Below are 12,507 nucleotides of genomic sequence, written 5' to 3' on the forward strand. Positions count from 1 at the left end.
TCTAGGTAAGAAGCAAGGCAACTTCTGACAGGAGACAACATTTAACATCAATAAGATTTATGCTTCTCATGTCTGTTCAAGAGCCTCTCTATATTTTTGCCCATCTCTGAAGAACAGGTGTACTTTCACCAAGAACCGCCTGAACAAAAAGGAACAAGACCTCATACTGACTCACACTGGCTCTTCAGAGCCTGATCTCAATCTGACAAACACATCACCCCTTCACGACTTCCACAAATGGCTATGGGCAACATTTTTCTGTATCCTGAGAAAACTTGAGGGAAACAATAAAAAGCATGAAGAAATGAAGACTTAACTTTGCATCACAAAGGTAGGTTTGAAACAGATGGAATGAGACCATATGGAAGGGGTGAGGTGGAGTGGGGCAGGCAAAAGCGAGCATATAGTGGTCATAGGCTGGCTGCTGTCCCAGGGAGAAAGCTAACATCTTGCTAGGACTTGCCAGGGCTACTACCTACTCTTTCTCTTGCAACTACTTTCTGTATCAAGATAGGTTTGATAACAGTTGCTTAGTAAATACTCAGTAAGTCTCTGAAGTCCTGCCAATGTAATCAATCCCCACTGATTAGAGGAGACATGCTGAAGAACATACTCCTTGTGTTTGTTACACCAACACACTATATCAGCTGTTGTATAATATACCAACTTACAGTAATTGCAGCATGGCAAAATTGTTCTGTTGAAGCCATACCTGCCAGATACAAGCAGCTACACAATCCCTACCTTACAACCTGTCCTTATGTCAAAACACTGAAATCTGAAGAAGTAACAACAGCCAGTCTCACAGTACCAAATGCCTCACGTCACCCAAATCTGACTCTTGCAAACCACAACAGCAGACGTGTACTACTGGAGGTATGCTCCTCACCTTCCACTAGGAGACAGAGGTAATATGATTCCCCAAAATTTCTCTCCTTGACACCTTCTCAAGACTTGCTGCCATCACCTCACGGTATCACTACAAGGTACACTTCCCTCCTACTCAGCACCCTCCCCTCAAGAGCCAAGACTCCAACCAAACCAAGCCAAACTGGCAGTAAACTTCAATGCTTACAACATGGAATACCATGGGCACTCGTGAGACAGGTATTTTTTCCATCCAACTGTAAAGACCAGTTGCAGCAGGTACCATTAATTGCCAGAATAAGGAATAGGCAAGGAAAGAACAAAAACTGAAATTTACTCATATGCCAAAGATGTTCAAACAGGGAAGAAAGACACCAAACTGAAGGGTTCCTTCCTGCATGCCATCTTCCATTGCAATGGCAAGCTAGTCTCACTCTCCTCTCTAGCAGGCTCTGTTAGCTGTATAAGCTTCCAGCTCCCCATTCTTCTCCAGCATGCTGGGGGCTATTGCTTCATGGAGCGATGAGGCAAAGAACAATTAGTAAGTGCTGCAGTAACATGGAAATGGAAGTAGCCAGCTTTCTACAACTATGAAAATACAGATATTAATCATGTTACCTCAACAGGAAGTTCTGCATTGACTGCTTTTGAAGCCAAGAAAGAAGAAGAACAACAAAATATTATGCTTTCTTACACTGGGCTCTTTTTTGAGCTGAGACTAGTTTGGTAGCACTGACTGCAATTTTGATAGGCTTAACTTGAAAGAGGTTAGTTCTCCCAGTGTTACAGATGTTTCTAGAGTGGTGAAAAAAACCTTTGACTGTGAGATACATATCTCTATATATGTAAAGGAGTAGTTGCTGACAGAATACCTACTGTGCAGTGGTTCACTATTCATATATATATATACACACATTAAAATCACTGCACAATATGTGTTTTGTCAGCAGCTACTCTCTTACTTCCTCCAGAGATACCAACATTACAAAAAGCAAATGCAACTGAAGTGGCATGAAAGCCAGCATGCTGAAGAAGCTGGTGTGATGGCAGGAGCACACTGGTGCAGTTCTCATTGTGGCTATCCAGAACTATTTTTCCACTGCCTGAGACCACACCAGCCCCTGACTCTGAAGTCCTGAACAGATTAGCCCTGAGCTGCCAACCCTGCAGCCCTAACTACTGCACTATCAACATTAACCCGGATCTTTGGTAATCTGAGGGTACCTTCATGCCTGGTAGCAACTGCTTAACAGGTAAAAGAAGCCCCGGATGCCTGAAATGTTGGTGTTCGTTATGTTGAAAGGAAGCAATAAGAATTCAAACCCTTAATGAAAGACTTTATTCTTCCTTCCCTGCCAGAGACCTAGTTTTTCTTGTGGAGTCCAAAAGAATGAATTAAACTTTCTCAGCATGCAAGCAAGTAAGTAAGTGTTCTTACCTCCATCAATGTAATATTGCTTTTCTTCATATGTAACTACCACAAACTATCAAGTGAGAACAACAAGAAGTATCCCAAGGAATAGTGTCCAAACTGTAATTTCACACTAAAATCTTATCATGAACTTGAACTTGCTGTCAAATAACTGGAACACTACAAGAATTAGGGCTAACACGCCATGCAGCTATAGCACATTAGATATTTGGTATTTTGTTATTCTGAAGAATTAAGACAGCACTCCAGATCTTCAGCAGTTTATTGGTACTTCTGAGACTCACAGTTCTTAACAGAAGATCTGAAAAATCTATTTACTTTCAACATGAGGCATGGTTGTACCCAGTCTACTTCATTAGGAGCCCCAGGATATCCCACATGATCTACCTATTCTTGGTCTCTTTGAACACACACTTCCAGATCCGAGCCAAGGTGTGTAAGCCAGGCTCCTTGCAGGATGCTTGTCCCTCAACTGTTTCAGCAGGTAAGTAACAACCTAGATGAGCTATCCTGCCTGCTTCCATCTGCCCAGTACCCACATTTACAAGGAAAAAAAAAAAATCCCTGAAGTGTAATTCCAAAGTATTTCTCCTTTTTTATTCCATACTCCTTAGCAAAAAGCACTACTTACACAGAGGCATACAAAGTTTGATATTGAAACTCATTATTTATAAGAGGTTTGAGTGGACACTAACTTAATTCTTTAAAGTGAGAAAATGTAAACTGAAATTTATTGCCCAAGTCCTTATCTGAAAGATGGGCTGCTAACCTTGCTGGCCTTGCTGCCATGCATTGGCATGTCAGCAGCAGCTGTAGGAACTAGCTTTTAGGCAGGAAATATCTGTGTACGTAACAGCCAGAAGATGTTCAGGCATAGTCAAGTTGGGTTTTTTTTGTTTTGTGTCCCCAAAACTTATTTTTTGTTCTCCAACCTTCCTGGGCATGGCACAGTTAGAAAGGTACTCAACAAAAGATGCCAACAGATAGAAATCTAGAAGCAGTTACTGCTTTTTCTTAGCATTTCAGATTTTCAGCTGCCACAGGAACCACAGCAGCTGAATTAAACTTCTCCAGTAAGTAAACCCCACATCATGCCTTGAAAATAAGCTGTTAGATTTGCCATTAAGTTATTCCTCTCTACTCCACAACACACACACACTACTCTTCTGGTATTGTTCTCACCTCTCATTTGTATTTCTTGTTGCTCCCTCTCTTTCTTGGCTTGGATGGCATGAAGGCGCCTGCTCTTCACAGCACTGATCATATCACCAGCTTGTATTTCTAGCCGGTGCTCTATTTTCATCATATCATTTTTTTTCTTTTCATTTCTTGCCATCAAATTCTCGTCTTTCCCATTCTCCTTGTTCTTGGCCACCATTTCTTTTCGTTTCTGTTTTTCTGCTCTTTTCTTGTCATTTTCTTCCTTCAAGATAGCCAGGCGCTCCTTCCACAGCTCAGCTGATGTCTGCTGCTTGGCCTCCACATGGTCCTGCACCGAGTACGTCATTAGAATCCGGTGGCACAGTGCTCCAAGTATCCGCAATTTCTCTTCAGGAGTCAACTCAAAGAACTCTGATGTCTCCAGTTTCTCCAGAAACTCATCCTGTAGTTCATTGTCCTCAAAAGTTCCTGAATCTTTGCTTTCATCTACATTATCTGAGACCTCACTTTCCTCTTGCACATCTGACTTGCGTAGGCACAGGCGAACCAACTCAGAAGCAGAATGCAAAGTAAGTGGTATTTCAGAAAGCTTCATGCCCAGCTCAGCGTAATCTTCAGCAATTTCATCCTGCAGCAGGGTCTGCAAAAGAATGACCAGTACTCGGTTCAAATAAAGGAAGCCTCCCTTTTCTGCACAAAGCGCTTCCATCAGGGAAACTGCTGTAATGGGATACTGAGCATCTGGCATCAATAACCCTGAGTAACAGCTCAGGAACTCCACCACCATGGCAACGTCCCCAAAGAGCGTATTAGGAAGTCCTTCTGGAGTATCAACCAATTTAAAAGTAGGCAAGGTCTTCCCTTTAAGATCTTGGTCCTCATATCTTTTCTGCTTTTCCATTTTTTCCTTCATCTCCTTCTCCTTCCGCTCCTTGGCTCTTTCCTTCAGTTTCTCTTTCAGCTTCTCCCTTTTCTTCTTCATGTACTCCTTTCGCTGCTCGTCTGTCATGGTGGCCCATTTCTTCCTGTGCTCTAGAAGCTCATAACGTTTCTGTACTAACCCTCGCAAATCCTCAGGGAGACGGGCACGATCCTCATTTGAGAGTAACCTGGCTGTTTTGGAGATGATGCAAGAAAGAGCACTTTTTTTGTCTTCCCGGTCTTTATTTTCTTTGTAATAGGCAATGAGATGGAGTGCTGCAGGAGGAAGATGCTTCTGGGGTTTGCTGGAAGACCTAGGGGTGCCTCCAGAATTCCTGGAAGCCCTGGACACCTTAGCAGTACCTTTAGCCATGTCCAGTAGCGTAATTTGTTTCATTTTCATCTTAGGGGTCTTCAAGCCTTTCCTAGGAGACTTTGATTTCCCTGATGACTTCTGCCCATTCAGAACCCTTTTGCCTCTTTGCTTTTTGTCCAAGGATTTGTTGCTGCCCTTTCCCAGTTGGCTCCTCTTTGGAATGTGAAAGTTAGAACCAAGTTTAGCAGGTGACACAATTTTCATCACTTCTTCCAGCTCCTCTTTAGGACATTTTGAATTCTTAGAGTTTTTCACCTTCAGTGGCGAGCCAACAATAGATTTCTCCAAATGCACATGGCACCACAGAGTAGGGCTCAGTTGCTGGCCCAGGGATGATCCATCAGCTTTGGATTTCTTAGAAGGCTTTCTATCAGGTGATCGAGAGCTCTTCCTCTTGGTTGCAGGGTTGAGAGTCATGTACTGAAATTAAAGAAAGAATGCTTTTATGTTAATATTTAAAGTTAAAAGTTACTAGATCCTTTTCTGTCAATTATTTTTGCCTGGTTTTGATGTATTTTTCCAATGAACAAGGACTACTCAATATGTTAAGGGTAACGGGCTCCTGCAACAGCTTCCAATATTCTGCACTGTAGTCACTACATTGGTTATGAGGTCATTAGCTCATTCCTGAAAGTTCACATTTAACTTTATAAAATTAAACACCACAAAGAATTTTTAAAAGTTTCCAACTACATTACACAAAACCACTTTGCTTCTACTTCAAATGTTGTGGGGAGGGGGTTTACCTGGAAAATACTGACATTAATTTCAACTATTCCTCTGCCTACAGATTTCTTAGTGAGTCAGGTAGGTTTCAGTCCTGGACCCCACGCACCTCACCACCCGGAAAAAAACTGAAGGAGCACAGAGAGATGGGTGACAGGAGTTCAGAGTCTGACTTCTGAACTGCCTGAAAGCATCTAGAATGAAGGCAAGACAAGAGTCAGTTCTGAACTAGTGCGACTGAATATCTGATTGTTTTTAAGCTACTGAAATAACCCGACAGCACACTTTTAGCACAGGACAGCTTAACCCAGAGCCAAAGAGAATTATTTCAGAACTATCTCAGCATCCCAAATTCAGTGTCAGGATGTACCCAGAACAGTAATGTATTTCAAAAAGTGAAAAATAAAATGCAAGGATATAAACTTTAGGTTATGGGTAAAATCACCAGAAATCAGGGGGTGAAAATTTCAGATTCCTTAGCAATAAAAAACTGCACAGTGGTAAGCACAGCAAAAGGTGCAAGCAGAACAGACATACACAAATGTGATCAAGTTAAGACTGCCATAGGAAAATGCAGATCTTCTGGCCCATAGACATTCCCTCTTGAACATTTTAGTTTAAAGAGCCTTCACTAGTAAAACCAGAAGTTTTTACTGAAGATTGTACAATCACCAAATCCAGTATCTACATAACTTCATTTCAAAAAAATTCTGTGTTGAAATCTTTGCTGAAGAGAATTACCTAAGCAAAAAGCATCCAGCATTGAAATGAATCATAATAATTACAAATTCACAAATGTTAGATCTACAATTTATATAGTATAATCCAACTTATACAAAGCTATTTCATCAGAACACTAATTCTGAATTAATAAATTATCTGGCCACATATCAAAATTTAAAACCTCAACATAAAAGTTTAATCACTGTGCCAAGTGGGAAACAGACTACAGAAAGTGTTACCCCAAACACAAAGCTAAGCACTTTTGAGAGTCAAACCAAAGATGTTAGTTGTGCATTTTTCTTATACTAAGGGCATATCCCTATGCATCAGTATGCTGAATAAAAGAACCGTATACACCACCAGCAAATACTTTAATTTCTGTCAAGGCAGTGGCCCTAAACATTACAGCAAGGGTGAACACAGCTCAAGTATGAAGAATTTATTTTCCCCTTTAAGCAAATTTACAAGCATCCAGAAGAGTCCATAGAAGCTTGCTAGAAAAGTGTTCTCCTCCTGATGAGGAAAAAGGGATAGAGCAAACATATCTTCTAGTTTTAGAAGAACACTTGACAGTGAGTTTTGGTAAGTGAACAAAATAGTACTTTCTACGCACAAAGATGGATTTTGAGACAGCAGATTTCATGATATGGCATTTACTCAGTTGACAGTGTATTTGGCTGGTCATTACAAAGGGCTGGGTGGGAAAAAAACCCCAAACACAACATCCCTGTGACTTGGAGTATTCTGTACAAAATTTGTGTTATCTGCCATCACTCAATCCAATGCCATAAGAGAACCAATCATCATGAAGTCAAATACACTCAGCTCTTGCATTGTAACCATGAAAAGGGCCCAATAACTGACATTACCAGGTAAGGACCATAGCTCTGCCATTTGTCTGACACCAGGAAACCACATCTTTACTTGTAGACAAGTAATACAAGCTATTTGGGGGGGGGGGGGGGGAGGGGGAAATAAAGAAAAGGCAGTTACACCTCACATTTTCAAAGCAGACCACTGTTTCAGACATTCAAGCTATGTCACCTCTCAAAGGGTCAATCTTCAAAAGAGTGGGCCTTCCTGTTCTGCATTGATGTTGATGTAAGCTTGGGTGCACCAAAACCTAACTGGCACACCGAAGCCTCTACCAAGACTTGTTAAGGGGGGGTGGGGAACGGATGGGAATGCAAAGAGGCACTTACAGGAACTCTTACCTTATGTGGGTCAAGCAAGAAGTCACTAAATTTACTGGGGAGAGAGTATTTCTTCACTAACTCATCCTCCACTACCCATGGGGCATTCTCACATGTGCCAGCCCGTAGTGCATTGTGACGGATGAAGTATCTCAGGATCTCTTTGTTGGGAGGACGCTCTGTACGGGCTAAGCTATCTGCTGGTACGTTGCTGATGATCTGGGAGATAATAAACAGACTGTTAATACTTAACTTCTAACCACATTATAAATACATATCATATGGCTAAAAGTAGCAAGAATCATTGTACTGCTTCACATCCACAAACTCTTTGCTTTTCCAAAGCTCTGTTGTGAAGACTCAGAACAAACAAAACAGAACTTGCAGAACTGAGGCACACAACAGATCAGTAGGAGATTCAGTTAGCCAGAAAAGTAAAACACATTATGTTGCAGATTTCTTGCCAAAGCCATTGCTTTACCTCTGACCTTCCTCCAGCTTGTACTCGCTACTAATTTAAAAGCTTTTACATATTAATGTTTATTTTGTTTTGATTTTTTTCCTTGAGACCAGAGGAGTAACTCTACAAGCAGTACTCATTAAATTGAGGTCAGCACTGCCTCCCTTGTCAAATTAGCAAACAGATGACAAAAAGCATGCAGTGGTACTGCAGCTACACAGAGCCTCCTGAAGCACAGCTACCTATGACTCTCAGAGAAGCTCAGTTAGAAAAACAGCAACTTCCACTCATGATTTAACTAGCCTACCTCTGACCAAGTCTCATTAACCGCCTGACCAGAGATTAGCTAGTAACAGCAACCGCTTTAAAGCTACTGCAGCACTGTAACTCAGCATGTGGTACCAGGGAACCGTCAGGTGTTCCCACACACAAAACCCAATTATATACAGAAACCACCAGCCCAGTCAGCCTCATTGTCAGCTACAGCCACCCTGCTTCCAGTACTATGACTCCAGCAGGAAGTACCACATTGTGCTGTATAGACACACCAATAGTGATCATTTAATTAAACTTGCATATTCCTGTTCTAATAAAAAGGATTCAAGCAAAAAAATTACCTTATCTTCATTTTTCAGCTTGACATCATATTTGTGTGGCAGGAATTTAGGCGGAACCCACTTCCTTTCTTCCTTCTTCAAAGATGTGGGAAGCTTCCGAGGAGACCTACGTGCTCGATCGTCTGATAAAGCAAAGTAAGACATTAAGTGCCTTAGTATTAGAGTCCAAAAAAAAATATTTAAAGAATCCAGACTACCACTGGACTGGAAACCTCACCCCTTGCCATCTCTATAGTGTTTGGTTAAACTAGAACATCATGAAAAAATCCCCGATCAGGTTTTACAAATATCCTGAAGATGCAGGCTGGGAACAGAGTCCCTACACTGTTCTGAAGTAAGAGGTAACACTTATCTTCAAGGAGTATAAAGGACCACTTGCAGTATTTAAATCCATCTCTTTACAGATGGTAAGCTGCACTACCTATGCAAAGGGAGAAAATGTCTATAAAATTTGTGCAAGGGAGACAGTAACCTGCTTAGGGTGCTTCTGCCGAGAGCCCTAGCTGTCTCTGCCATGCCATACTTGAAATAATTCTACTGCAGAAATTATGGACTCTAAATTAAAGTAACTTTTAAGATCATTTAACTTTGGTGGTCGTTAAGCATTTTACAGTTATGAGCCCTACGTGTATGGGCTGGTTTAGCTGGAGATTTTAAGCATACTTATACAACCAGTCTTTTTATTCTCAAGAGAGATGTAACTGAAGGAGTAGAAAGGCATCATACCTTCTTGCCAGCTGGTGTTGAGACTGTTATTTCTAGATTAACATTTGCGAACTGAATAATTTAAGACAAAATCCAAGCTTACTGAAGAGATTCCCCAAATGTTTTTGTTTGTGGCTATGACTCAAAGAAAACACTAAAGTAAGCATGATAGGTGAGAATAATTATCTAAGTACACGCAGAATACAAGTAGATCCTAGACCTAAGTCAGACTTTAAAATATATAGATATTTTTTTTAAATTATCATATTGTAATCCCTATAGCATTTAAACTTCAGCAGCATTACAGCTTACATGGTAGAAAACCAAGTTCTGCCCCACACCTCCCCAGCCTTCCAAAATCAGCCACCTAGGGAGCAGATCACAGATGCTACAAGCTCACTGTGCCGTATTTCTAAGTGAGCAGCTACTGACCACATTTCAGACAACGCAATGTAGAATCCTCTGCTCCAAGCATCGCATATTATAGAAGTTTTTCTTCAAAATAAACCCCCCTGAATTTTTTAACAATGATAGCACGCATGAAAGGAGACGAACTCTCTCATTGCAAGTCAGGCCGAGACATAACTTTTGCCAGCTTTGGTTCCACATTTGTATTAAAAAAATCTTGGTAAGTTCACAAATACCGAACTACATTTTTCTGCTCAACAGCACAACTGAAGTCACATACAAGACATTTCAAGCTCTGTAAAAGATCTGCCTCGATGTCCTTCAAGCAGCTGAATGTTGTCTTTTCTGGATCTACATACAAACACAGCAAGTTTGTATGTAAAAAATAACAATGTGTTGCTTACTCCCAGCTCTGACTTTAAAGGACTCTGTTACACTGCTGCCTCTGCAACAAGCCTGTAACCACTCCCCTTTGCGATTTACTTTCTAGATTCTAGAAATAGGGATGACTACATTGAATTCTATCAAACAGCACCTGGATACTTGGGGGCAGGGAAAGAAACAACTATACATTCCTTCCTAAAGTTATTTTACAAAAAGCATACTTCTTGGTTGTTGCATTGCACTGTAATAAAACTTACATTCACTACACTACTGGAACCTCATAAAGCAGCTGTGCTGTTGTTGTCTCCTCCTATTCACCACTTACTGTGGATTTTCCAAAGCAGTATTAGTTCCAAGTACAGCTCAAGCTGTAGAACCTACCTGCAGTAGTTCACCACCCATTTGCAGGAAAAACTAGCCCTTCCTCACCTCTTCAGATTTCCCAGAGTTCGCTCCCTAAGCAACTAAGAATACAAGGGTACTTCAGACTGCAAATACGATGCAACAAAACTGGGTACAAAGCCTTATTTTTAGCTTTTGAAGCACAGCAGACTCCTAACCAGAGAGACCAAAGCTCACTCTCTGCCCCTTCTTTCCTCCAACGAAATCAGCAAGTTTTGACATTAGTAAAAATGCAAAGGTTAACTCTGCCCCCTCGTGTGTGCAGAAAGGTACAGCTCTTACGTCACACACTGCTCTGCAAAGACCCTGTTTCTAAACGCTCACTCTTGCATAGTGACCTCAACCCACATTACCAGTGGTCAAGTATGCAAATTATTAGAAAGGAAAAAGTCAAATTAAGTGTTGCTGAGTACCTCCAGATACTGTACAGTCTCCTGCACGTGCAATTCAGGGCCTGAACTTACTAAATGAAAGCAAGTCTTCACTAATGCTGTGGTATGCTGCATCAACACAACAAATTTTAATGGACTCCGGAATATAGATTCACTAATGAGTTTACTATAAAGCTATGTTCTATTATAACTTGGAATATAAAAGCATTAGCAATAACATATCTTTTTAATAAATACACATGTACAAGGAAAAAAAGTAACTGAGTAACTGCTTATTGCTTTTACCGATTACGTTACGACTGCTAGCATCTTTGATTGAAAGTGTTGAGTTTCATCTTCTACAGAAAGGGTAAGACAGTCCTAGTTTACAGAGGCAACTGAACACAGGCCAGGTAACCAGCTGAGTCAGACACTGGAAAAGGTGCAGGAATCCCCAGTCCTGCAGTACCTTCCAATCTCAGAGTGCTATACGCACAACGTCAGTAAGAGCACAGCTGAACACCGCTGGCTAGAATACTGCACACCAATAAATTAAATATTATGGTAGATTTTATAAATACGCATGCCCAAAAATGCTACTGTAAATTTGGTAAATGAACATTTTTAAAGTAAAAGGTACTTCCCATGCCCTTTATGAGGTAGTTTGAGAGGACTACCATTGATTAACAAAACAAATTAAAAAACCCACTAAAAACCAACCAAACAAAGAAGGCATCATACATTAGTCCCTCTCAAGTCTCCAAGCACTGCTACTGTTTCAAAGGGTGAGTATAAAGCCAGATTGTTTCTACAACACTTTTTTCCTTCCTGGTTATACAGAGCACTACCTTGAAATCAAAACGGCTCATAACTTTTCCCAGTGCCAATCAGAAACAGCTGACAACTACTAAGCTTGGGGCTAGCCGGGACTAGAGCTTGGTAAGACTCGTTTTCCTCTCCTGACTTCGCTAATCACTTGCTGGGCTCTTTTCTGATTTTCCTCTTCCCCATGTTAGGGGAGGTTATATATACACCTTCCACAGATGTTGGAGCGACTATTTACAAATGTGATCAATGATTACATTTATGTGCCTTTAAAATTAAGCTATCCAGATTAGAGCTATGCTGTGGGGTTGGGGTTTTTTTTTTGTTTGCTTGAAAACACTTTTTGAAATATCTTGCAAAGACTCCTCTAATTCCACTTTTAAGAAGTTACACAGGACACTAAACCAATTTTTTCTTTTCTCTTTTAACAGTAGCTTCTCAGAGTCAAGAAAAGCCCTGGACATCCACTGTTTAGTTCTGCAGCAAGGGAGAACACATATGAAAGAGGGAACAATGTTTCAAAGCATACTTTTATTTTGAACCCTTAGAAAAAAATTTATATGTATTTTTCTGCACTAATTTTGTCTCGGCACTTGAAAATTGGAAAGGGGATAAACCAAAATTAAAAAAAAAACCCTTAGTTTTTATGTCAGCTGGGCATATGAAAGAATTAAGAGCTTGTCTCTGACTGCAGAGCAACAGGATTTAGAACCAGAGATGTTTGTTCTGAGGATGAATGCCACTTTAGAATTTTATGATTCTGCATGAGGCTTTGCTGTTCCCCCCTCCTCTTTTTTTTCTAAATATACTTGTTATACCTTTTGAAGCTTATAAGTTTCATGCATAGCTTTTGGTATTACACCTTAGAACAGGGATCCTCAAACTTTTTGAACAGGAGGTCAGCACCCAGATGAAGTGGCAGGCAGTCATCTGCGG

The 12,507-nt window shown here is 40.7% G+C and overlaps 1 protein-coding gene across 7 annotated transcripts in view; it reads right to left on the reverse strand.

Moving 5' to 3' along the window:
* Positions 1-12,507, reverse strand: part of BAZ1B (bromodomain adjacent to zinc finger domain 1B) — a 50,465-nt gene that overhangs the window by 28,160 nt on the left and 9,798 nt on the right. For all 7 annotated transcript variants that reach the window (XM_040612924.1, XM_040612912.1, XM_040612921.1 and 4 more), the window contains 3 exons: positions 8,477-8,598; positions 7,421-7,618; positions 3,482-5,177 (listed from right to left, as the gene is read on the reverse strand). In XM_040612924.1, the coding sequence (XP_040468858.1) occupies positions 3,482-5,177; positions 7,421-7,618; positions 8,477-8,598 (2,016 nt within the window). The remainder of the gene's footprint in view (positions 1-3,481; positions 5,178-7,420; positions 7,619-8,476; positions 8,599-12,507) is intronic.

Source organism: Falco naumanni, chromosome 1 (assembly GCF_017639655.2).
Source record: "Falco naumanni isolate bFalNau1 chromosome 1, bFalNau1.pat, whole genome shotgun sequence".
Lineage (NCBI taxonomy): Eukaryota > Metazoa > Chordata > Aves > Falconiformes > Falconidae > Falco > Falco naumanni.